This window comes from Budorcas taxicolor, chromosome 15 (assembly GCF_023091745.1).
Source record: "Budorcas taxicolor isolate Tak-1 chromosome 15, Takin1.1, whole genome shotgun sequence".
In the NCBI taxonomy this organism is placed as follows: Eukaryota; Metazoa; Chordata; class Mammalia; order Artiodactyla; family Bovidae; genus Budorcas; species Budorcas taxicolor.
The window spans coordinates 49,052,951-49,079,671 of record NC_068924.1 but is presented as its reverse complement, the minus strand read 5'-3'; the positions used below and the strand labels follow the sequence as shown (position 1 = coordinate 49,079,671).

At 40.8% G+C, this 26,721-nt stretch overlaps 1 protein-coding gene and 2 pseudogenes across 1 annotated transcript; all 3 read left to right on the top strand.

Annotated features, from left to right (window-relative positions):
• The first annotated feature begins 9,718 nt into the window (after positions 1-9,718).
• LOC128059910 (olfactory receptor 52B4-like) lies at positions 9,719-10,673 on the top strand (annotated as a pseudogene).
• Positions 10,674-10,754: 81 nt separating this feature from the next.
• On the top strand, positions 10,755-13,858 carry LOC128059909 (olfactory receptor 52B4-like; annotated as a pseudogene).
• An 11,251-nt stretch (positions 13,859-25,109) lies between these two features.
• On the top strand, positions 25,110-26,060 carry LOC128060658 (olfactory receptor 52B4-like). The gene has a single exon (XM_052653036.1). It carries the CDS (start codon positions 25,110-25,112, stop codon positions 26,058-26,060), a length of 951 nt encoding a protein of 316 aa, XP_052508996.1.
• The last annotated feature ends 661 nt before the right edge of the window (positions 26,061-26,721 follow it).

The following is a 26,721-nucleotide window of genomic DNA, read 5'->3' as shown; positions in this document are numbered from 1 at the left end:
CTTGAAATAAGTGCATGTAAAATTTTTAACATCTAAATAAAATATGTGGATTTTATTAATGTCATTTTTTGTTTAGATATTCTGCTATAGTTATGCAAGATGTTACTCTTGGGTAAAATTAGGTGAATTGTATGAGGGGCTACTCTTTATATTGTTTTTTACAACTACCTATAATTCTGTAGTTATTTTAAACACTGTTACCAAGCTATATTGATCAGAACAGTATGGGATTGGCATCAGTTCAGTTCAGTTCAGTTCAGTCATTCAGTCATGTCCGACTCTTTGTGACCCCATGAATCACAGCATGCCAGGCCTCCCTGTCCATCACCAACTCCCGGAGTTTACTCAGACTCACATCCATCAAGTCAGTGACGCCATCTAGCCATCTCATCCTCTGTCATCCGCTTCTCCTCCTGCCCCCAATCCTTCCCAGCATCAGAGTCTTTTCCAATGAGTCAACTCTTCACATGAGGTGTCATAAAAACAGACAAACCAATGAAGCAGAATGGAGCCCAGAAATAAGCTTTTACATATCTGGTTAACTATGGTCAAGAATGCTCAACAGAGAAAGATAGTCTGTTTAACAAATAATATTAGGAAAACTGGGTAATCAGGAAAAAAATGAAATTGGATGCCCATCATACATCACACACACACACACACACACAAGCCTCTCAAAATGGATTAAAGATCTAAACTCAGACTCCAAGCCATTAAACTCCTAAAGGAAAAAATTTCTTGAGTTTATCTTGGCCATAATTTTTTATGTATGACACAAAAGCACAAACAACAAAAACAAAAATCAACAAGTGAGACTACATCTAACTCAAATGTTTTACACAGCAAAAGGAACAATTTATGAAATAAACATGCAAAGTATGGAATGAGAGAATATATTTGCAGAACACATATCTTGTAAGGGTTATTATCCAAAATATATATGTAGGGAACTCATACAGCTCCATAGCAAAAATATCCAAACTGCCTGCATGATACAGGATGCCTGGGGCTGGTATGGGGAGGGAGGTGGGAGGGAGCTGCAGGATGGGGAACACGTATACACCCGTGGTGGATTCATGTTGATGTATGGCAAAACCAATCCAATATTGTAAATAAATAAATTTATATTAAAAAAATAAACATATACATGGGGTCAGAGTCAGAAAAAAAAAAGACTTACAAAGAATCAAAAAGAACATGAAAATTTCTCAACATCACAAATCATCAGGGAATGAAAATCAAGACCAAAATTATTAATCATTTCACACTTGTTTTTTTAAAAAAGAAAAGAGAGAGCTATTTTATAGAAATAGGCTATTTTAATAAAAAAGAGAAAGCAAGCTTGTGGAGGATGTGGAGAAAAGGGAAACCTTGTGCACTGTTTGTTGGTAGGAATGTAAATTGGTTCAGCTACTGTGAAAAGCAGTACTAAATTTCCTCAAAAAATTAAAAATTAAAAATAGAACTATTACACGATCCAGCAAATCCACTTCTGGATGTCTATTAAAAGTAATTGTAATCAGGATCTTGAAGAGACATATGGAAACAACATCATTATCCAGGTACCAGTGAATAGAGAAAAAGATGTAGTATCACACACACACATCTAGGTGCAATATTTATCCATGAGAAAGAGTAAAATTTTACCATTTGCCAAAACATAAATAGACCTCAAGGACACCATACCAAGTGGAATAAGCTAGTCATAGGAGGACTAATACTGCAGGATTCCACTTACATGAGGTGTCTAAATAGTCAAACTCATAGAAGCAGAGAGTAGAATGGTGGTTGCTAGGCACTGGGGAGAGAGGGAAATAGGGAATTGCTGTTCAGTGGGCTATAGACTCAGTCATACAAGATGAAAAGGTTCTGAGAGGTCTCTTGAACAACATTGTGCTTAGAGTTAATGGTGCTGTACTGTGTATTTAAAATTCTAAGATGGTAGATTTCATGTTTCGTGTATGTGTGTTTTACCACAATAAAGAAAAATTCAACTATATGTTGTCTATAAGAAATTTATCTTAACTGTAAAGAATCAGATGGGTTAAAAATAATATGATGGAGTAAGACATACCTTGCAAACACTAACTTGAGATAAAGCATATCTCAGAACAGTGAAAATTTTCAGGGGGAAAGAAGTGCATTATGAAGGATAGAATTATTGATTCTCCAAGAAGACACAACAATTGAAGTGTGTATATGCCTGACAGTAGAAGTCAAATTATGTGAGCCAAAACCAAATAGAACTGCATGGAGATAGAGACAAATCCATTATGTAGTTGGAAACTTTATCACCCTTCTTTCAGTACTGATAGATCTGGCAGGCAGAACATCCATAAAGATATAGTTAATATAACACAACTATGAACTAACATGTTCTAATAGACATTTGTAGAGTACTATCTTCAATCACAGCAGAACAAAGATCATTTTCAAGTTCACCTAGAATATTCACTGGACTAGACTTCATTCTACAGGTTGTATTTAGAAGAGGTAGAGGAACCAGAGATGAAATTGCCAACATTCACTAGATCATAGAAAAAGCAAGGAAATTAAAAAAACAACAACAATTGTACTTCTGCTTCATTGACTATGCTAAAGCCTTTGACTGTGTGGATCACAATAAACTGAGGAATATTCTTGAAGAGATGAGAATACCATACCACCTTGCTTGCCTCCTGAGAAACCAACTGGACATGGAACAACAGACTGGTTCAAAACTGGGAAAAGTATAAGTCAAGGCTGTATATCGCCACCCTGCTTATTTAACTTATATGCAGAGTACATCATACAGAACGCTGGGCTGGATGACTCACAAGCTGAAATCAAGATTGCTTGGAGAAATACCAAGAACCTCAGATATTCAGATGATATCACTTTAATGGCAGAAAGTGAAGAAGAAAGTGAAGAAGAGCTTCTTGACGAGGGTGGAAGTGGAGAGTGAAAGAGCTGGCTTAAAACTCAACATTCAAAAACCTAAGATCATGGCATCTGGTCCCATCACTTCATGGCAAATAGATGGGGAAAAAGTGGAAACAATGTCAGATTTCATTTTCTTGGGCTCCAAAATCACTGCAGACAGTGACTGCAGCCATGAAATTAGAAGATGGTTGCTTCTTGGAAAAAAAGCTATGACAACCTGGACAGTGTTTTAAAAAGCAGAGATATCACTTTGCCAATAAAGGTCTGTGTAATCAAAGCTATGGCTTTTCCAGTAGTCATGCGTGGATGTGAGAGTTGGACTATAAAGAAGGCTGAGTGCTGTAAAATTGATGCTTTTGAACTGTGGTGTTGGAGAAGACTCTTGAGAGTCCCTTGGACTGCAAGGAGATCAAGCCAGTCAATCCTAAAGGAAATCAACCCTGAATATTCATTGGAATGACTAATGCTGAAGCTGAAGCTCCAGTACTTTGGCCACCTGATGTGAAGAACCAACTCATTTGGAAAAGACCCTGATGCTAGGAAAGAATGAGGGCAAGAGGAGAAGGGGGTGACAGAGGAGGAGATGGTTGGATGACATCACTGACTCAATGGACATAAGTTTGAGCAAGCTGAGGGAGATAGAAAAGGATAGGGAAGCCTGATATGCTGCAGTTCATGGGGTCACAGTGTTGGATGTGACATAGTGACTGAACAACAAACAAGAAGACCTCATTCTGGGCTGTAAAGCACACCTTAACATATTTTAAAAATATCAGTCTTATAAAGTATATTCTCAGACCAGAAATCAATGACAGAAAGCTTGAAAATATCCAAATATTTACAGGTTAAACAACATACTTCTAAAAAACACATGCATGAAGAAGGCTGAGTGCTGAAGAATTGATGATTTGAGCTGTGGTGTTGGAGAAGACTCTTGAGAGTCCCTTGGACTGCAAGGAGATCCAACCAGTCCATTCTGAAGGAGATCAACCCTGGGATTTCTTGGGAAGGAATGATGCTAAAGCTGAAGCTCATGCTATGAGTTGACTCATTAGAAAAGACTCTGATGCTGGGAGGGATTGGGGGCAGGAGGAGAAGGGGATGACCGAGGATGAGATGGCTGGATGGCACCACGGACTCGATGGACGTGAGTCTGAGTGAACTCCGGGTGTTGGTGATGGACAGGGAGGCCTGGCGTTCTGCGATTCACAGGGAGGCCTGGCGTTCTGCGATTCATGGGATCGCAAAGAGTCGGACACGACTGAGCGACTGAACTGAACTGAAAAAAATTTCAAGAGAATATTTTTCATATAGGAGAGATTCTTGAGAGTAAAAAGAATTTATACTTAAGTTGTTTCTGACCAGGTTGAATATCTATGAAGTAATAAGAAAATATGACTTATTATTACTAGGATCATTTATGTGTTCTATTACACTGGAAACAATTAAATGAAAATTTGTTAAATTAACATACCAGTGTGATTCAAATTTAACAGAAATTTTTATCTAGCAGAGCTTGTTTTATAAAGTCTATTTCATCAAAAAATAATGATTCCCCCCCCCCCCACCCCCGTATGGCTTAAAGTATTGTACAAGACCATAGTGCCCATGGCAATGCTTAGCCATCAAAAACAACTAAACAAGGGTAGAATTCTGACTGGTCTGGGAGGTTGGAGTTTAGTGACTCTGTGCTTTCCTATCAGTGTAAGAACTTCAGAAATAAATCTGCAGTTCAACAAAGTCAGGTTTCTTTTTTTATTCATCTCGGTGAGGGACACTGCACACTAGAGAAACAGAGGAAGTGTCTGACCAAACAAATAAAAGGTAGAGTTATAGGACTTAGAAGTGGTTTATGAAAAATTGTGTGTATTTATATCAAAACAGTTTGTTTTTAAAAGGTGAGATAACTGTCTTTCTGTGTCTTGGAAAAAGTAATGTACGAAAGTGGGGGTGGTGGTTTAGTGGCTAAACTGAGTCTGACACTTGTGGCCCCATGGACTGTAGCCTGTCAGTCTCTGTCCATGGAATTTCCCAGGCAAGAATACTGGAGTGGATTGCCCTTTCCTCCTTCAGGGGATCTTTCTGATCCAGGGATCAAACCCTTGTCTCCTGCTTTACAGGTGGATTCTTTACTGTGAAGCCGCCAGGTAAGCCCATTGACAATAGTACTTACATAATTTGTGGAATATAAGGTTATTTCTAAGTTTAAAAATTTCATGTGTGCATTCAGGATGTGTAAGTTGCTCAGTTGTGTCCAACTGTTTGTGACCCCATGGACAGTAGCCCAACAGGCTCCTCTGTGCTTGGAATTCTCCAGTTTTATTTTTTAAATATAATATACAATCAACTTCTGCTGCTCAATTCCAGAAAAATAAATGACTCAATCAAAAAATAGGCCAAAGAACTAAATAGACATTTCTCCAAAGAAGACATACATATGGCTAACAAACGCATGAAAAGATGCTCAACATTACTCATTATCAGAGAAATGCAAATCAAAACCACAATGAGGTACCATTTCACGCCAGTCAGAATGGCTGCGACCCAAAAGTCTATAAGCAATAAATGCTGGAGAAGGTGTGGAGAAAAGGGAACCCTCTTCCACTGTTGGTGGGAATGCAAACTAGTACAGCCACTATGGAGAACAGTGTGGAGATTCCTTAAAAAACTGGAAATAGAACTGCCTTATGCCCAGCAATCCCATTGCAATCCCATTGCTGGGCATACACAACAAGGAAACCAGAATTGAAAGAGACACATGTACCCCAATGTTCATCGCAGCACTGTTTATAATAGCCAGGACATAGAAACGACCTAGATGTCCATCAGCAGATGAATGGATGAGAAAGCTGTGGTACATATACACAATGGAGTATTGCTGCTGCTGCTAAGTTGCTTCAGTCGTGTCCAACTCTGTGCGATCCCATAGACGGCAGCCCACCACGCTATGCCATCCCAGGGATTCTCCAGGTAAGAACATTGGAGTGGGTTGCCATTTCCTTCTCCAATGCATGAAAGTGAAAAGTGAAAGTGAAGTTGCTCAGTCTTGTCTGACTCTTAGCGACCCCATGGACTGCAGTCCACCAGGCTCCTCCATCCATGGGATTTTCCAGGCAAGAGTACTGGAGTGTGTTGCCATTGCCTTCTCCTCAATGGAGTATTACTCAGCCATTAAAAAGAATACATTTAAATCAGTTCTAATGAGGTGGATGAAACTGGAGCCTATTATACAGAGTGAAGTAAGCCAGAAAGAAAAACACCAATACAGTATACTAATGCATATATTTGGAATTTAGAAAGATGGTAACGATAACCCTGTATATGAGAGAGCAAAAGAGACACAGATGTATAGAACAGTCTTTTGGACTCTGTGGGAGAGGGCAAGGGTGGGATGATTTGGGAGAATGGCATTGAAACATGTAAAATATCATATATGAAATGAATCACCAGTCCAGGTTCAATGTATGATACTGGATGCTTGGGACTGGTGCACTGGGAAGACTCAGAGGGATGGTACAGGGAGGGAGTAGGGAGGTGGGTTCAGGATGGGGAACCCGTGTATACTTGTGGCAGATTCATGTTGATGTATGGCAAAACCAATACAATATTGTAAAGGAATTAACCTCCAATTAAAATAAATAAATTTACATTAAAATTTTTATTTATTTTAATTGGAGGTTAATTCCTTTACAATATTGTATTGGTTTTGGCATACATCAGCATGACTCCAGTTTTTAAGACTACTGAGTGGGTTGCCATTCCCTTCTCCAGGAAATCTTCCCAATCCAGGGATCAAACCTGGATCTCCTGCATTGCTGGAAGATTTTTTAACCATCTGAGCCACTGGGAAGCCCACAAGATTTCAGGATGAGTAAATAAAATTACTTTAGAAGAATATACAAAAACATTAGCACCTTTTCACATTTATTTTCTCACCAAAAATAAATGTGTATTTTTGGTGACTAAGCAGTAAATGGAATGATACTCTAGGTCGGTGAATGAAACAAAGTGTGACACAAATATCAAGAATCATAGGTGATCTACCAACTGTACATGGATATTTTTGTACCCTTAGAAAAAAGTGGAGATATTATCAATGACCCAAAAATATGACTGGTACAACTAGTCCAGAGATAAATATAAATCAACTCATCCTCACAAGAAAAACAAAAATTTGTAAATCATGTTTATGTAAAAATTTATGCATTGATACAGAAGATTGAACATCACATTAATACCTATTAGCTCAATATTTAATGGCAGTGTAGGTATTAAAACAGGACTGTGGAAAAGCTGGTTTTACTGGGAGAGACTTTTGTTGTAAAACATCCTAAAAATGAACACTCAGTGAGAAGTGAAGATCTGAGCATGTGAGGAGTGCAGGAGAGGAAACAGTGGGGAAAGGCTGAGGGGAGGCGTGGTGCATGGATGAACTTAAAGGACTAGATCTTGGCCATTTGGGAGGAGGCACGGCTGGTGGAGACAGCTGTCCCTGGGGCTCTGATGTAAGTGTTCCCCTAAGGGCTCTCCTGTCAGCGGATAAACAGCCAAGTGTCCAGATCCCAACAAACTGACTTTCATCACCATCTTAATGTCTGTTTCTGAAGACTCAGGAAAGGCTGGTGAGTGAATAGATGCCCAAGGGTAGGGTGGTTCCAGGATGAAGATAAAGACTGGGCTGGTCTTATGTCTTAGACAGGCCAGAGGGGACAAGCCTCTTGGAGGCTATTGACATATGCGCAGAATGCCTGGCAAAAATCAGAGGCATCAAACTAGTTGGTTACAGCCCATGTGGAGGGTGAGGTTTGGGAAGGGAAGTGGAGAGTCTGTAGGTAGCTGAGGTTAATGCAGTTTTTTTTTTAAAAATTTTAATTTTTACTTTATTTTGCTTTACAATACTGTATTGGTTTTGCCATACATTGACATGAATCAGCCACGGGTGTACATGAGTTCCCAATCTTGAACCCCCTTCCCACCTCCCACCCCATAATCATCTCTCTGGATCATTCCCGTGCACCAGCCCCAAGCATCCTGTATCCTGCATCGAACCTGGACTGGCGATTTGTTTCACATATGATATTATACATGTTTCAATGCCAGTTTTATAAAGAATGTAAAGTGATCCAATATATGACAAGGGTCCTAATAATTCAACCAGACATCAGAAAACAGAAGAGATATTGACTTAGACTAAAGACCTTTCTTCAAATATGTTAAAAGCCCTGACAATGACAAAGATCTGTCCTAGACTCCTAAAACAGGACACAGGAAGTAGACCAGGAACCTCTCAGGCAGGTGTGACAAGAGAACTATGGGGCAGGAGCCTCCTGGACTTGTATCAGACCAAGGTACTCTAATTTGGTCAGAGAACCAATGTCACAGGGAAATTCACCACTGAGCTTCTTGGTATTTCTGTCTGGCCCCAGTTTAAAAGTTCTCTTTGCTCCTTTCTTTCCCCAATTACTTGGAGCTTTCATAATTTGCCCTCCAGACCAGTCCTGCCTTTGTTAATTTGTGTCATCCTCGTCCTTTTCCTTCCTGCTATTTTTCTGGTTTCCTTTCCTAATCACCTCTGAGTCACACACCTGCCCTAACGTCCCTCTGCTGTCATCCCATCTGTTTTCCTGTGGAAGGTCAGCTGTTCTGGCTGCAAAGAATCTTCTCCAGAGCAGCCATGTGCCCTTGAGGAGAGAGTGCCCTGACTGAGCCAGCTGACTGGACTCCTAGGATTGCTGAATCTGATGGCAGAACATAAATTGGAGTAGATTTTCCTCCTCAGAAAGAAACATCAGGAGTAAAGACTTATTTTTGATAAGCATAAGATACAACTTAGCTACAGAGCGAGAAAGTTTAAAATACTCCTTTGTTAGGGGGAATTAACGTTTGTCTCCAATTCTTCAATGAACCTGCTTGTAGATTGGTTTTCTTTCAAACAAAAGGCCAATAGGACTCAGGCAAATTACTATTTTTCTATATCCCCGGTTTGTAGTGTGGTGCCTGAAAATTTGTTTCTGCTTCCTGACTGACCAGATTAATGGATGAATGAATGAACACTAAGAACCGGATGACAATATTTCCACCTGCTGAAAAAAATCTTCCAAATGTCAATGCCCTATTTTCTAATTTCAGCCACATCTTAACTTAGGTCCCTAAAGTATAAGCCAGAGGAATGCCTCACCTCAGACACACAGGCCCTGTCATGTTACCCCTTAAAATGTCTCTTGAATCCATTCACAAGTGTATATGAGGGATTTCAAATCTCACATTCATCCATTTGGCCAAATCTCCAGTACTTCCTCCTATCCTGCTCTCTTCAGTATCCTGTATGCACAGTCGCCTGGATCTGAACAAGCTGTGTTCATGGATATGCTATACTTCTATCTGAATACCCACTTTTCCTCTATTCATTCCTCTTTTTTTCATTCTTCTTCTTATAATAAACTAACCACCAAGGTGAAGTTCAAGTTCAAATTCAAGAAAATTCTTACAACCTTTCCAGATACATATAATGATTTTCACTTAATGTTCATAATCCTCTGTTTGTAGGAGAAATATATACAATAGTATGTTTTATTTGATTATCTGGGGATATGCATATCTTTTAATGAGACTATAACTCATTTAAACAGAGAACATATATTGTTGACTTTTCATGTTTCTTATTTGCTTGTTCACAGAAGATAGAGTGTGCGAGATAAAAGTCTTTATCACAAAGCCAAAAGTCTTTGTGACTTCACAAAGAATATTCCAGGAAAATCTGGATTTTCATCTCTGTCTGCTCTGTGAGTCTGAGGTGATGTCTCTAAAAGTTGCCCCAGATACACTTGCCTTAAACCACACTGGTGTCAGTCACACAGTCTTCTGCTTGCTGGGCATCCCTGGCCTTGAGGTCCAGCACATGTGGATTTCCATCCCCTTCTTCATTTCCTATGTCCTTGCTTTGTTGGGGGACAACCTCCTCATCTTCATCATTGTTACAAAGTGCAGCCTCCCTGAACGCTATACTTCTTCCTCTTCATGCTGGCTGGAACAGACCTGTCCTCTCCACGTGAACAGTCCCTCAGGCCTTGGCCATCTTCTGGTTCCATGTTGGGGAGATCTCTCTGGATTGCTGCATCACTCAGTTCTTCATCATCCATTGCACTTTCATGTTTGAGTCAGGGATTTTGCTGGTGATGGTATTTGACTGCTACATTGCCATATGCTACCCACTGATATACACCACTATTACACATACATTGATTGGGAAAATTGGTGTTATCATCTTTCTGAGAGGTTATTGTATGATTTTCCCTATAGTATTTCTTTGGAAAAGATTGACTTTCTGCCAAAATAATGTCATCCCACACACCTATTGTGAACACATTGGCTTGGCCAATGCTTGTAATGACATTTGAGTGAGCATCTGGTATAGACTCTTTGTTCTAATGTCACCAGTGGTTTTAGATACCCTGCTAATTTTTGTTTCCTGCATGCTGATTCTCTATGCTGTCTTCCACATGTCTTCCCAAGATGCTTGTCAGAAAGCTCTCATCATGTGTGGCTCCCATGTTTGCATCATCATTCTCTTTAATGGACCTGCCATCTTCACAACCCTGACTCAGATGTTTGGTCATCACATTCCACCTCATATTCACATCTTGTTGGCTAATGTCTGTGTTCTGGCTCCACCTATGCTGAACCCCATCATTTATGGGAACAAGATGAAGCAAATCCAACAGCAGATGGCCCACATATTTTTCCCAAAGTAGAAATAACTTTGGAGGACAAAAAGTTTTCAGGTTTTGTATTTATTGATGACATAAGCTATAGAATTGGTGGGTGGAAACAATATGGTAAACTGGATACTAGAAAATAGTGAATTCTATTTCCAGTGGAAGTTCACCAGGAAGTTTTCAGAATTTATATTTTCTGCTGTCAAAGCAACAGAGAATGTATGTCATGTTTGACTGAGCAAACTTCATCCAGAACTTGTGAGTTTCCAAACTCATGTATCCTTCACATCACTAGATTGATTAGATGATGGATGAGTACTGTGTTTTGCCTTTTAATTTCTTCAACTATTTTTCTTGAGGTTATCATCCTTTGAGATATCTTGTGTCATCCCTGAACATTCACATACAAAGAGTACAATTTTCCAGTTATGTAGGATGAATAACTTCTAGAGATCTAATAGATATCATTTTAACTATAGTTACTAATATTCTTGGGTTGGCCAAGAAGTTCATTTGGATTTCCCTATATGATATTGGGCTTCTCAGGTGGTGCTAGAGGTAAAGAACCTTCTTAACGGTGCCAGAGACATAAGAGATGTGGGTTAGACCCCTAGGTTGGGAAGATCCCCTCCTTGGAGGAAGACATGGAAACCCATACCAGCATTCTTGCCTGGAGTATCCCATAGAAAGAGGAGATGGAAGGCTATAGTTCATAGAGTTGCAAAGAGTCAGACATGACTGAAGAGACTTAGCATGATCACCCACCTAGAGCCAGACAACCTGGAATGTGAAGTCAAGTGGGCCTTAGAAAGCATCACTACGAACAAAGCTAGTGGAGGTGATGGAATTCCAGTGGAGCTGTTTCAAATCCTGAAAGATGATGCTGTGAAAGTGCTGCACTCAATATGCCAGCAAATCTGGAAAACTCAGCAGTGGCCACAGGACTGGAAAAGGTCAGTTTTCATTCCAATCCCAAAGAAAGGCAATGCCAAAGAATGTTCAAACTATCGCACAATTGCGCTCATCTCACACGCTAGTAAAATAAGCTAAAAATTCTCCAAGGCAGGCTTCAACAGTATGTGAACTGTGAACTTCCAGATGTTCAAGCTGGTTTTAGAAAAGGCAGAGGAACCAGAGATCAAATTGCCAACATCTGCTGGATTATGGAAAAAGCAAAAGAGTTCCAGAAAAACATCTATTTCTGCTTTATTGACTATGCCAAAAGCTTTGACTGTATGGATCACAATAAACTGTGGAAAATTCTGAAAGAGATGGGAATACCAGACGACCTGATTTGCCTCTTGAGAAATCTATATACAGGTCAAGAAGCAACAGTTAGAACTGGACATGGAACAACACACTGATATTGGGCTTCTCAGGTGGTGCTAGAAGTAAAGAACCTTCCTAACAGTGCCAGAGACATAAGAGATGTGGGTTTGACCCCTAGGAAATAGGAAATAGGAAAAGGAGTACATCAAGGCTGTATATTGTCACCCTGCTTATTCAACTTCTATGCAGAGTACATCATGAGAAACGCTGGACTGGAAGAAACACAAGCTGGAATCAAGATTGCTGGGAGAAATATCAATAACCTCAGATATGCAGATGACACCACCCTTATGGCAGAAAGTGAAGAGGACCTAAAAAGCCTCTTGATGAAAGTGAAAGAGGAGAGTGAAAAAGTAGGCTTCAAGCTCAACATTCAGAAAACGAAGATTATGGCATCCGGTCCCATCACTTCATGGGAAATAGATGGGGAAACAGTGGAAACAGTGTCAGACTTGATTTTGGGGGGCTCCAAAATCACTGCAGATGGTGATTGCACCCATGAAATTAAAAGACGCTTACTCCTTGGAAGAAAAGTTATGACCAACCTAGGTAGCATATTCAAAAGCAGAGACATTACTTTACCAAGAAAGGTCCATCTAGTCAAGGCTATGGTTTTTCCTGTGGTCATGTATGGATGTGAAATTTGGACTGTGAAGAAGGCTGAGCGCTGAAGAATTGATGCTTTTGAACTGTGGTGTTGGAGAAGACTCTTGAGAGTCCCTTGGACTGCAAGGAGATCCAACCAGTCCATCCTAAAGGCGATCAGTCCTGGGTGTTCTTTGGAAGTAGTGATGCTAAAGCCAAAACTCCAATACTTTGGCCACCTGATGTGAAGAGTTGACTCATTGGAAAAGACTCTGATGGTGGGAGGGATTGGGGGCAGGAGGAGAAGGGGAGGACAGAGGATGAGATGGCTGGATGGCATCACCGACCTGATGGACAAGAGTTTGTGTGAACTTCGGGAGTTGGTGATGGACAAGGAAGCCTGGCGTGCTGCAATTCATGGGGTCGCAAAGAGTTGGACATGACTGAGTGACTGAACTGAGCTGAATTTGATATAATTAAGCAGAAAACCTAGCAAAACATATATAACTTGTATTTCTCTTTGTCTCTATTAGGAGAAATTCAGGATAAGTCCACATTAACCTGTCTTAGGACTGGATGGCTTCAACCACACTGATGTTAACCATATAGTCTTCTATCTGCTGGGCATTCCAGGCCGAGAAGACCTACACATGTGGATTTCCATCCCCTTCTTCATCTCCTATCTTTGCCCTCCTTGGAAATGGTCCACTCATCTTCATCGTCCTCATCAAGAGCAGCCTCCATGAACCTATGTATCTTTTCCTCTGCTGGCTGCAGTTGACATTGTCTTTGCCTCCACCACAGAACCCAAGGCATTGGCCATTTTCTGGTACAACAGTTGGGAAATCTCTCTTAATAGCTTCATTGCCCAACTCTACTTTCAGCATTCCTCCTTCATTTCTGAGTCAGGCATCTTGCTAATTATGGCATTTGATTGCTACATTGCAATATGTTACCCACTGAGATATACCACAATACTCACTGACTTTGTGATAGGGAAAATTGGTGTGGCTGTTTTCTTGAGAGCACATTGTATAATTTTCCCCATGGTATTTCTTCTGAGGAGGCTGCATTTTTGCAGAAATAACATCCTCCCACATACATTCTGTGAACACATTGGCTTGGCCAAGTATGCCTGTGATGCCATCCAAGTAAACATCTGGTATGGGTTTTTTGTCTTGATGTCAACAGTGATCCTAGTGATTTGGGAGTGGACAGGTTGTTCTCTGGCAGTCATGTCTAACTCATTAATATTCAGTTCAACTTTGGGAATAGTCAAATGTTATATTAAGTCCCAATCAGATTAAGAAAAAGTAGGCTTTCTGTCTTGGGCTGTTAAGTCTCAAGACATCTCACACATCTCTGGACACTCATGTAAAACCTTCATTTCTTCATATGCTTACTCAAAGTATGATGGGCGTGAAGAGGTGCTATACTTCTAACTTTTGGCTTTTGGGGATTGTTTCTCAAAGATCATTCCCCTCAAAATGGTACAGAATAAATGCAGGCTTCCTTACCAGCAACTATTTCCATGTCACTTTCATGCAATCTATGATTCTGTCTCAAGGAACTGCATATCTCTAACTTCTCCATGTTCAGTCATGTTTTCAGGTGTCTTGGTACATTTTTCCTAAATGATCCATTTGCCTGGAATGTCCTCTACTTTTCTTGACCTTTTAATGAATTCACACCATTTATCTTTCAAGGCTGATCTTGGTGTCACCTACCCAGTGAGGTCATTACAACCACTTCATCTCAAGGTGAAGTACTACTTTCTCTACAACATGAGACCATATTGTTTACACTTCTTTTGAACACATCTTCTTTTATATAAATATTCTATAGAAAAGTAATAAGATGAAGATTAAAGTTGCACTTGATTCTACTACACAGAGAAATTTGTTGTTCATTTTGGTGTATAATCACCCAGAATTTATGTGTGTATATATATATATATAATTGTAACAACTATAACTACATACATATTCATATCTTAGTTGTGACATATGGCATCTAGTTCCTTGACCAGGGAGCGAACTCAGGCCCCCTGCATTAGGGGTGTGGAGTCTTAGCCACTGGACCACCAGGGAAGTCCCAAGCTTTGCATGATTTTAGCCTTAAGGAAGGATATCAAGATTTTAGACTCATCTGGCACATTGGAAAATTGCTTCTAGAGAAGTTACTATTAATTTTTACTCTTGTCAGAAATGCATGTCAAAATTTATTGCACCCTTACTAGCTTCCCTAGTTGCTCAGACGTTAAAGAATCTGCCTGCAATGCAGGAGATCTGGGTTTGATTCCTGGGTTGGGAAGATCTCCTGGAGAAGGGAATGGCAACTCACTCCGGTATTCTTACCTGGAAAATTCCATGAACAGAAGAAACTGGTGGAAACTTGATCTAAAATTAAGTTTAGATTCCATGCTCTTCATTACATTAATAATAAATTTCTTCTTCTGCTGCTGCTGCTAAGTTGCTTCAGTCGTGTTTTGACTCTGGGAACCTATGGACTGTAAACTTCCAGGCTCCTCTGTCCATGGGATTCTCCAGGCAAGAATATTGGAGTGGGTTTCCATGCCCTCCTCCAGGGGATCTTCCTGACTCGGGCTCAAACCTGTGTTTCATGTGTCTCCTGCATTGGCAAGCAGGTTCTTTACTACTTGTGCCACCTGGGAAGCCCCAAGTTTCTTCTAAGTATTCTCAAATCCTTTAAATCTTTTCCTCCATTCTTTCTGATCCATCCCCACATTATTATAGACCAAATTAACAACTAGATTTAGGTACTCACCAGGGGAGCAGAGTGGTGCCATTAAATGATTATCAACGTGGACTACCAACAGAGCCCAGCAAATTTACACATCTGCTCAAGTCAGCTCATTTTCCCATTCCCACCTAATTAATGCTTCATGTACACACCCTATTCGAACCTTCAACCTTGATTCAAAAACCTACCTATTTAACTTTGACAGAAAATCTTGCCTGTTAAATCAGAACTAATCAGTAAGAAACTCACAGAAATTCAAGACACTAAAATTTAAAACACATCTATATCCAGCACATACATGCACATATCTGCTCCCACCATCATTTTCTTCCATCTTGCTGGAGGAACTGTCTCTTCTATCAAGGAATAATTCCTCTGTTTGTTCTCTGGACACTAATAAGAAATGTTAGGTTGAGCATTCAAAGCCATGAACATGCAAAGAATTATTTGTGCAAAAAATTGCCGTAATTGTATTGTATGGTGGTGGTGGAGGCGGAACACTGAGAAATTAACCAGTAGCTGTCCTGGTGAGGAGAATCCCTTGAGATGTCACATGGAGATATGAAAAATACCCAATACCAGCATACTTCATTAAGGAAATGCAAATTAAAACAACAATGAAATACCACTACATACCTATTAGAATGGCTAAAACCGAACATCCTGACAGTAAATGTTGTTAAGAATATGGATCAATAGGACTCTTACTCATTGCTGGCAGAAATGAAAAGTGGAAAAAAAAAAAAAAGGTAAAGCCACTTTGGAAATCGCTTCTTCAGTTCTTCAGTTTATTACAAAGCTAAATATACTGTTACCACATGGTCTAGCAACCACGCTTCTTAGCATTTACCCAATGAGTTGACAACTTATGCTTACAGAAAAGCCTACACACAGATATTTACAGAAACTTTATGCATAATTGCCAAATTTTGGAAGCAACCAAACTATCTTTGAACAGGTAAATTGATAAAAAAAACTCTGGTACATACAAATAATGGAATATTATTAAACAATCAAAAGAAGTGAGACCAGTTCAGTTAAGTTCATTTCAGTCGCTCAGTCGTGTCCGACTCTTTGCGATCCCATGAGTCGCAGCACGTCAGGCCTCCCTGTCCATCACCAACTCCCGGAGTTCACTCAGACTCATGTCCATCGAGTCAGTGATGCCATCCAGCCATGTCATCCCCTGTCATCGCCTTCTCCTTCTGCCCCCAATCCCTCCCGGCATCAGAGTCTTTTCCAATGAGTCAACTCTTCGCATGAGGTGGCCAAAGTACTTGAGTTTCAGCTTTAGCATCATTCCCCCCAAAGAAATCCCAGGGCTGATCTCCTTCAGAATGGACTGGTTGGATCTCCTTGCAATCCAAGGGACTCTCAAGAGTCTTCTCCAACACCACAGTTCAAAAGCATCAATTCTTCAGCGCTCAGCCTTCTTCACAGTCCAACTCTCACATCCATACATGACCAAAGGAAAAACCATAGCCTTGACTAGATGGATCTTAGTCGGCAAAGTAATGTCTCTGCTTTTGAATATGCTACCTAGGTTGGTCATAACTTTTCTTCCAAAGAGTAAGCGTCTTTTAATTTCATGGGTGCAATCACCAACTGCAGTGATTTTGGAGCCCCCCAAAATCAAGTCTGACACTGTTTCCACTGTTTCCCCATCTATTTCCCATGAAGTGATAGGACCGGATCCCATGATCTTCGTTTTCTGAATGTTGAGCTTTAAGCCAACTTTTTCACTCTCTTCTTTCACTTTCATCAAGAGGCTTTTTAGCTCCTCTTCACTTTCTGACATAAGGGTGATGTCATCTGCATATGTGAGGTTATTGATATATCTCCCGACAATCTTGATTCCAGCTTGTGTTTCTTCCAGTCCAGCGTTTCTCATGATGTACTCTGCATAGAAGTTAAATATGCAGGGTGACAATATACAGCCTTGACGTACTCCTTTTCCTATTTGGAACCAGTGTGTTGTTCCATGTCCAGTTCTAACTGTTGCTTCCTGACCTGCATACAGATTTCTCAAGAGGCAGGTCAGGTGGTCTGATATTCCTATCTCTTTCAGAATTTTCCACAGTTTATTGTGATCCACACAGTCAAAGGCTTTGGCATCATCAATAAAGCAGAAATAGATGTTTTTCTGGAACTCTTACTTTTTCCATGATCCAGTGGATGTTGGCCTTTTGATCTCTGGTTCCTCTGCCTTTTCTAAAACCAGCTTGAACATCAGGAGGTTCACAGTTCACGTATTGCTGAAGCCTGGCTTGCAGAATTTTGAGCATTACTTTACTAGCATTTGAGATGAGTGCAATTGTGCGGTTGTTTGAGCATTCTTTGGCATTGCCTTTCTTTGGAATTAGAATGAAAACTGACCTTTTCCAGTCCTGTGGCAACTGCTGAGTTTTCCAAATTTGCTGGCATATTGAGTGCAGCACTTTCACAGCATCATCTTTGAGGATTTGAAATAGCTCCACTGGAATTCCATCACCTCCACTAGCTTTGTTCGTAGCGATGCTTTCTAAGGCCCACTTGACTTCACATTCCAAGATGTCTGGCTCTAGATTAGTGATCACACCATCATGATTATCTGGGTTGTGAAGATCTTTTTTGTACAGTTCTTCTGTGTATTCTTGCCACCACTTCTTAATATCTTCTGCTTCTGTTAGGTCCACACAATTTCTGTCCTTCATCGAGCCCATCTTTGCATGAAATGTTCCCTTGGTATCTCTAATTTTCTTGAAGAGATCTGTAGTCTTTTCCATTCTGTTCTTTTCCTCTATTTCTTTGCATTAATCGCTGAAGAAGGCTTTCATATCTCTTCTTGCTATTCTCTGGAACTCTGCATTCAGATGCTTATATCTTTCCTTTTCTCCTTTGCTTTTTGCCTATCTTCTTTTCACAGCTATTTGTAAGGCCTCTCAGGCAGCCATTTTGCTTTTTTGCATTTCTTTTCTATGGAGATGGTCTTGATCCCTGTCTCCTGTACAATGTCACCAACCTCAGTCCATAGTTCATCAGGCACTCTGTCTATCAGATCTAGGCCCTTAAATCTATTTCTCACTTCCACTGTATAATCATAAGGGATTTGATTTAGGTCATACCTGAATGGTCTAGCGGTTTCCCCTATTTTATTCAATTTGAGTCTGAATTTGGTAATAAGGAGTTCATGATCTGAGCCACAGTAGGCTCCTGGTCTTGTTTTTGTTGACTGTATAGAGCTTCTCCATTTTGACTGCAAAGAATATAATCCATCTGATTTCAGTGTTGACCATCTGGTGATGTCCATGTGTAGAGCCTTCTCTTGTATTGTTGGAAGAGGGTGTTTGCTATGACCAGTGCATTTTCTTGGCAAAACTCTATTAGTCTTTGCCCTGCTTCATTCTGTACTCCAAGGCCAAATTTGCCTGTTACTCCAGGTTTTTCTTGACTTCCTACTTTTGCATTCCAGTCCCCTATAATGAAAAGGACATCTTATTTGGGTGTTAGTTCTAAAAGGTCTTGTAGGTCTTCATAGAACCGTTCAACTTCAGCTTCTTCAGCATTACTGGTTGGGGCATAGACTTGGATAACTGTGATATTGAATGGTTTGCCTTGGAGACAAAGAGAGATCATTCTGTCGTTTTTGAGATTGCATCCAAGTACTGCATTTTGGACTCTTTTGTTGACCGTGATGGCTACTCCATTTCTTCTGAGGGATTCCTGCTTGCAGTAGTAGATATAATGGTCATCTGAGTTAAAACCACCCATTTCAGTCCATTTTAGTTCGCTGATTCCTAGAATGCCGATGTTCACTCTTGCCATCTTTTGTTTGACCACTTCTAATTTGCCTTGATTCATGGACCTGACATTCCAGGTTCCTATGAAATATTGCTCTTTACAACATCAGACCTTGCTTCTAGCACCAGTCACATCCACAGCTGTGTACTGTTTTTGCTTTGGCTCTATCCCGTCATTCTTTCTGGAGTTATTTCTGCACTGATCTCCAGTTGCATGTTGGGCACCTAATGACCTGGGGAGTTCCTCTTTCAGCATCCTATCATTGTGCCTTTTCATACTGTTCATGGGGTTCTCAAGGCAAGAATACTGAAGTGGTTTGCCATTCCCTTCTCCAGTGGAGCACATTCTGTCAGACCTCTCCACCATGACCTACCTGTCTTGTGTTGCCCAGCGGGCATGGTTGGTTTCATTGAGTTAGACAAGGCTGTGGTCCTAGTGTGATTAAATTGACTAGTTTTCTGTGATTCTGGTTTCAGTGTGTCTGCCCTCTGATGCCCTCTTGCAACACCTACCATCTTACTTGGGTTTCTCTTACCTTGGGCGTGGGGTATCTCTTCATGGCTGCTCCAGCAAAGCACAGCTGCTGCTCCTTACCTTGGACGAGGGGTATCTCCTTACCACCGCCTTTCCTGACCTTCAACGTGGGATAGCTCCTCTAGGCCCTCCTGCGCCCATACAGCCACTGGTTCTTGGGTTGTTCTTCCCGGCCACCGCCCCTGGCCTCCAGGCCGGGTGGCTCCTCCAGGCTGTCGCCCCTGGCCTTGGGCACGAGGTGGCTTCTCCCAGCTGCCCCTGGCTTCGGACGCGGGGTGTCTCCTCCTGGCCACCACTAAGCGCGGGTGGCTCCGACCCGGCGCAGGATGGAGACCCAGAATCAGAGTCACCAAGAAGGGGTGATCCAGGTAGGGGGGAGAGATTAGGACTACTCAAAGCCACAAAAGATGTGGGGGAAATTTAAAAGCATTATGCTAAGCAAAATAAGGTGATCTGTAAAGGTACATACTGTATGATACAAATCATGGAATTCTGGAAAAAGGCAAAACTACAGAGACAGTAAAAAAAAAAATCCTTGGCTTTGAGTGACTCTGAGGGAACAGAGAGGAATAAGTAGGAGGCCTGCAAGTATTTTTAAGCTTTTGAAAATATTCTGAAAGGCGCTATAATGGTTTACACCTGTCACTATACATTTTTTAAAACCCATAAACTATACAACACAGAGTGTACCCTGATATAAGCTACAGACTTTCATTGATAATAATGTATCCATATTGGTTCATTAGGGCTTCCCAAGTGATTCATTGGTAAAGAATCTGCCTGCTAAGCAGGAGACACAGAAGACATAGGTTCAATCCCTGGTTAGGATTGGAGAAGGAAATGGCAACCCACTCCAACATTCTTGCCTGGGAAATCTCATGGACAGAGGAGCCTGGCAGGCTACAGTCCATGAGTTTGCAAAGAGTCAGACACTCACTCCAAATCTTCTCTCACAACTCCTTTCCTAAGCTCATATAACCTATTGGGCACACTTTCCACATGAGGCTTCCAGCACTCAGACAAGAAGGGTTAAGGACTTTCTGGTTATGTCACCGAGGAGATTGCAATAGAGGAGGTCCTGGGGGAAAAGAAAGACAACATAAATAAGACCATGGTCCCCAAAGATACTCAGAGAACAAATAACTTGCCCTGCAGTTTCTCCTCCAGCTTGATCCCCTGGCTACTGTACACAGTCTGCAGGTTATGAGAATGCCCTGCCATCTAGGCAGGGGCATGGCTCCAGAGGTGGTTCCAAATGGCTCTGATGACAGTTTGGAGTGAGGAGAGATGTAGGTTGGTACTGACCAGGGTAGCCTGGTGCCTCTTCGGGTCCTTCTGCCTGTGGGCAGGAATGGTGGGGATAAAGGAGGTGGGACATGATGAGTTTATTAATGAGAGACATGGGAAACGATAATGGATTGCCTTCACCATTTGGTCACCCAATAGAGGCTTTCTTTGGAATTCTCCATCCCTTGAGAGCAGAGTCAGGGCAGACCAAAATGTGTCTGCAGAAGCTTTGTGGCATGGTGGAAACAATGGAATGAGAGGCAAGAAATCTTAACTCAGTTCCTCTGTGACCTTGGGAAAATTGCCTTTCCTTCATAAATAATAAATCATACAAGATTATTTTAAAATGGGGATCACCAAAAAGTTTTTGTAGAGTAACAGCAAATATTTTAAGTTTTGAACATTGTCTCTTTTGCAACTACTCAATCTGTCCCATGAAAGCAGTCATAGACAATATGTAAATATCTGGGCATGGCTGTGTTTCAATAACATTTTATATATAAAAGAAGGTGGTGGGCAGGATTTGGCCCACAGGCTGCAGTTTGATGATTGCTGATATAGAATGACAACCAGTGTTGATATTTACATCTCTGACTCATGTATGGGCAATTCCAGAGGGAACCGGTGTAGCAGGAGGTTATCTTGTGAATCGAATTCCCAGAGGGAGTTCTTCCTTTTGGCGTAGATTAGAGGACTGTCAGGTTGGAAGCAGGGGCAAGGGCTGAATAAACTTTGGAATATCTACCTCCTTGAGGAAACTGATTTAATGAGAGGAGAGCCAGTATACTGAATGGAAATAGCCAAAGTTATGACTTAGATGAGTGAGAGTGAATTTGAAGGGTTAATGACTGTGAGTTTGAGTGGGTATATATATGAAGGAAAATTTAAAAGTGTGTGTGTGTGTGTGTGTGTGTGCTTATGGTGAAGGGCTGTTTTGTGTGAACAGGGAAAATGTGTGCTAGTATGTGAATCATCAAAATTTGTATGGGTAAATAATGTATGTTGTGACTGTATAAATGAATGTGTCTGATAATACGGTAATACGAATGGAAGATTGTGTGTGTGTATGTGGATTTGTAGCAAGCAGAGCTGGAATTGAACTCAGGTAGGTCTGAAGTCCATATAAATTTTCCTATATTACATTGTTTACATGTCTTAGACATTCTGGTGAAATAAGAGAATGAGATGGGAGTGGAGAGGACGCCAAAGACAAATGGTTAGGCAATCAACAAACAAAAATGTCTGTTTCTAAAACTAATGGAAGGTTTGACTCTAATAATCTGGGACTCTAATATCAGCTTAGCCACTAACAGGTTGTTTGACTTTGGGCTGTTGCTTATCTGAGATTAGTTTCTTTTTGCATGAACTAGTGATACTTTCAATTCCATAGGTTTTGTACAATAATTAGAAATAATAAATATATCTAACAGTAGTCATGGTTGCTATCATCAAAGAAGTATTAATGATAGAAATTGGATATTACTAGCAATAATAAATGAAAAGTAATATTAGATTTGGCAACCATGATATGATAGATTATTTTAGAAAAGGAAGATTTATACATAGTAGTGTATATATGTCAATCCCAATCTCCCAATTTATCCCACCCATCCTTTCTTCATATGCTTGTTCTCTACATTTGCAGATAGGTTCATCTGTACCATTTTTCTAGATTCCACATATATGCATTAATATACAATATTGTTTTTCTCTTTCTGACTTACTTCATTCTGTACGAGACTGGAATTGACATATACACACCACTATGCACAAAACAGACAATGAGAACCTATTGTACAGCAGAGGGGGAAAAAAAGAAGATGCAATCTGTTTGTAGGACATATATTTAAGTGCAAATCGCTCAGTCATGTCTGACTCTTTGCAACCCCAAGAACTATACAGTTCATGGAATTCTCCAGGCCAGAATACTGGAGTGGGTAGCCTTTCCCTTCTCCAGGGGATCTTCCCAACCTAGGGATCAAACCCAGGTCTCCAACATTGCAGGCAGATTCTTTACCAGCTGAGTCACAAGGGAAGCCTAAGAATACTGGAGTGGGTAGACTATCACTTCTCCAGGGGATCTTTCTGACCCGGAATTGAACTGGGGTCTCCTGCATTGCAGGCGGATTCTTTACCAACTGAGCTAACAGGGAATATTAAGTTAACCTTAAAAAAATGCATTCCAGTATACATTAGATGCAGACAAATACTGTTTGATTCTACTTACACAAGGTACCTAGATAATCAAATTCTTAGGGTCAGAAAGTACATTGGCAGATGCCAGGGGCTGGAGGTAAGAGTGGCGGGGGAGGGAGTGGGGAGTTAAGTGTTTAATAGGGACAGAGTTTCAGTTTAGAAAGATAAAATATTCAGAGATGGATGACGATGAGAGTTGAACAACAATGTGGATGCACTTAGTGCCACTGAAATGTGCAGTCAGATATGGCTAAAATAGTATGATTTATAATATGTGACTTACCACAATGAGAAGCACTGAAAAAGGAAAAGGAAGTTTTAGGTGTTATAAGTAAAATGGCACGGGATAAAGATTGGGAGGGTGGTAAGGGGATAAATGAAGAGAGAGTGCACCCCTACTTTTGTGAAACCGAGATGAATGGGGGAAGAGACACAGTAAGGAGAAGGAGTCAGCCTAGAGGTGGAGTTTGAAATGACCGGAGTGACAGACTGATGGAGAGAAGGTTGGGGCCTAGTGCACAGATAGAGAGCTGAGCCTTGAGTGGGAGAAAGAGGGAGAAGACAACTCAAATATAAATTTGTAGCTGGCAGAATGAGGATGGTTGAGGGAAGTAACAGATTTTTTTTCCTTGAACCAGGAACCAGGAAATCGCAATCACCTGATGAAGGGGACCCAGGTGGAGTGAGGTGGACATGGTGTGATTTTCAAAGCATCTTGTGGGTAGCCAAATCCTAGCTTCACCATATACTAGCCAGGTGAACTTGGGTGGGGGGTGGGGGATGAAGAACTCTCTAAGCTCTATTTGCTCTCCGTCAGTAAAATGGGAAAATGACTACAGTCATTTCCTGCTATGTTGATTGAGAAAATGCACGTGCAGCCCTTAGAGCAAAGACACTCTCAGTTGATCTTGTCCTTGGTCCCTGTTTTCCAACCTGCCTCCTCCCTTCCACATCGTTCCTACACAGCAGAGCCAGAGAGAGAGTGACCTCAAATGCAAACTTCACCATGCCCCCATGTCACGGCAAACCCTTCAGTGGTTCTTCCTGCTTCAACATAAAGCCTAAACTCCTTACATCAATACCCAGAACCCTCAGTGAGTTGACCCCTACTTCACTGCCTCACATTATTTCCTGTCATTTCCTGCCATGTCCTCCAGTCTATAGTAACCCTGAATCATTATAATTTCCCTACAAACTCCTTTTTCTTTCAGATCTTTGTGACTTTGTTCATGTTCTTCCTCCTCACATGACTTTACTTGGCAAACTCTTGTTTATTTTTCAAGGTTCAACTCAGATTGGCACCTTTAGAAATCCTTTTCTGAACTTCTAGGAAGCTTTCCATGTTTCCACAGCTCCTGTGTTTAACTTTTCCTCTACACTATCTGTATTGTATAGATATTTTGTTTAATTGTCTGACTCTTCTCAGGGAGGTCCTCCAGGAGCCATGGTATGTGTTCAGTAAGGTTTATTAAATTGATAATGAACTCAGTTACCATTTTCCTTTTGAGATGTATATCACATTCTGATAAGGTGGAAAATGCAGGGTTATTCACAGCTCTCAACTGTTTATAACAACCTGATGCTAAGGTCTATGGCATTCTAGAGCTGGGAGAACTCACTTACAAATATCTAATCTAGATTCTCCCTGACTTTAGTTTATTTATTTATTTATTTATTTATTATTATTTCGGGATTGGGAACACATGTACACCCATGGCGGATTCAAGTTGATGTCTGACTTTAGTTTGAAAGTGACAAATAAAAGAGAGACCCAGAGCAGGGAAGTAATGTTACCAAGATAACATAGCTGTTGAATAGAATGGCAAGGACTTTTAACCCATGTTTCCTGGTTTCTAAACAGGACCATTTCTACTTCTCACCCAGAGAAAAGTGATCTGTTTCCATTTCCCCCACTCCAGGTCCAGTCACCTTTTTGGAAAGAGAAAAGAGATGACTGCCAAATCCCATACACCAGCATCCAGATGACTCATTCTGGGCATGGCAACCCCCAACCACACTAGTCCCAGCCATTCACTCTTCATTCTGCTGGGGATCCCTGGCTTGGAAGACCAGCACACATGGATCTCCCTCCCGTTTTTTCTTTCCTACCTTGTTGCTGTCCTAGGGAATATCCTCCTTGTCTTCATCATCATGACTGAACGCAGCCTCCATGAGCCCATGTACTTCTTCCTCTGCATGCTGGGTGTGGCGGACCTCATCCTGTCCACTACCACGGTGCCCAAAGCCCTGGCCATATTCTGGTTCCATGCTGGAGAGATTTCCCTTGATGGCTGTGTCACCCAAATCTTCTTTATCCACGCCACCTTCATTGCTGAATCAGGAATTCTGTTGGCCATGGCATTTGACCGCTATGTAGCCATCTGTGATCCATTGCGCTATACCACAGTGCTCAGTCATGCAGTAATCATAAGGGTTGGTCTGGCTGTGGTCCTGAGGAGTTTCTCTGTGATCCTTCCAGATGTGTTCCTAGTGAAAAGACTGCCTTTCTGCCATAGCAACGTGCTACCACATACCTACTGTGAGCACATGGCTGTTGCCAAATTTGCTTGTGCTGATATTCGTGTCAATGTCTGGTATGGCTTGTCTGTCCTTCTCTCTACTGTAGTGGTAGATGCCTTGCTCATCTTAGTTTCCTACGTCTTCATCCTTAATGCAGTCTTCCATCTTCCCTCCCGAGGAGCTCGGCAAAAGGCCCTAGGCACATGTGGCTCCCACCTTGGTGTCATTTCCATGTTTTACTTGCCTGGCATTTTTACCATAATTGCCCAGCGGTTTGGGCATCATGTTCCTCCTTATATCCACATTCTGCTGGCGAATGTCTGCATGTTAGCTCCTCCTATGTTAAACCCCATCATTTATGGTATTAAGACCAGGCAGATTCGAGAATGTGTGGTTAGTACTTTGTCTTCACAGTGGAAACTCTGCTGAGTTTGTATGACAGGTGATATGATTATCAGCATAGGATATTGCAATTCCTTTGCTTACTTTGTAGAGATTTATGAAGTAAGGGTTGTGTTGACTGTGAGCAAAATTATTTGTTGTGATTTTGAAAGATAGAATGCTATGTTACCTTAGTATTTAGGAAAGAGCGTGAGCTGTTGGATCAAAATTAGACTTGAGTACTGGATTTTCCAAAAGTGATGTGTTTGACCCTAGGGAAGTTAGCTTATTCTCTTAGAGACTTCTCAGTGTATGCATAGGGCCCCAGAAAAACAGAAATATAAAAACCAAACTAAGTTATATTAAACAATGAGAATTATTTCCTATAATAAACTTATCTACTAAAACATCTAGACAGAATATGTATTCATTTAATAATATATACATTTGAGGTATAATAAACTTTTATTCTGAATTAGAAATGGGACCAGTGGAACAGAATAAAAAGCCCAGAAATAAACCCTTGTATATTGGTCAGTTAATCTTTGACAAGGATGTCAAGAATTCTCAAAGAGGAAAGGACAATCTCTTAATAAATGGTGCTAGGAAAATTGGATATTCATATGCAAAAGATTGAAATTAGGCCCTGACCTTACACCATAAACAAAAGTTAACTTGAAGTGAATTAAAGACTTAACTCTAAGTCCCA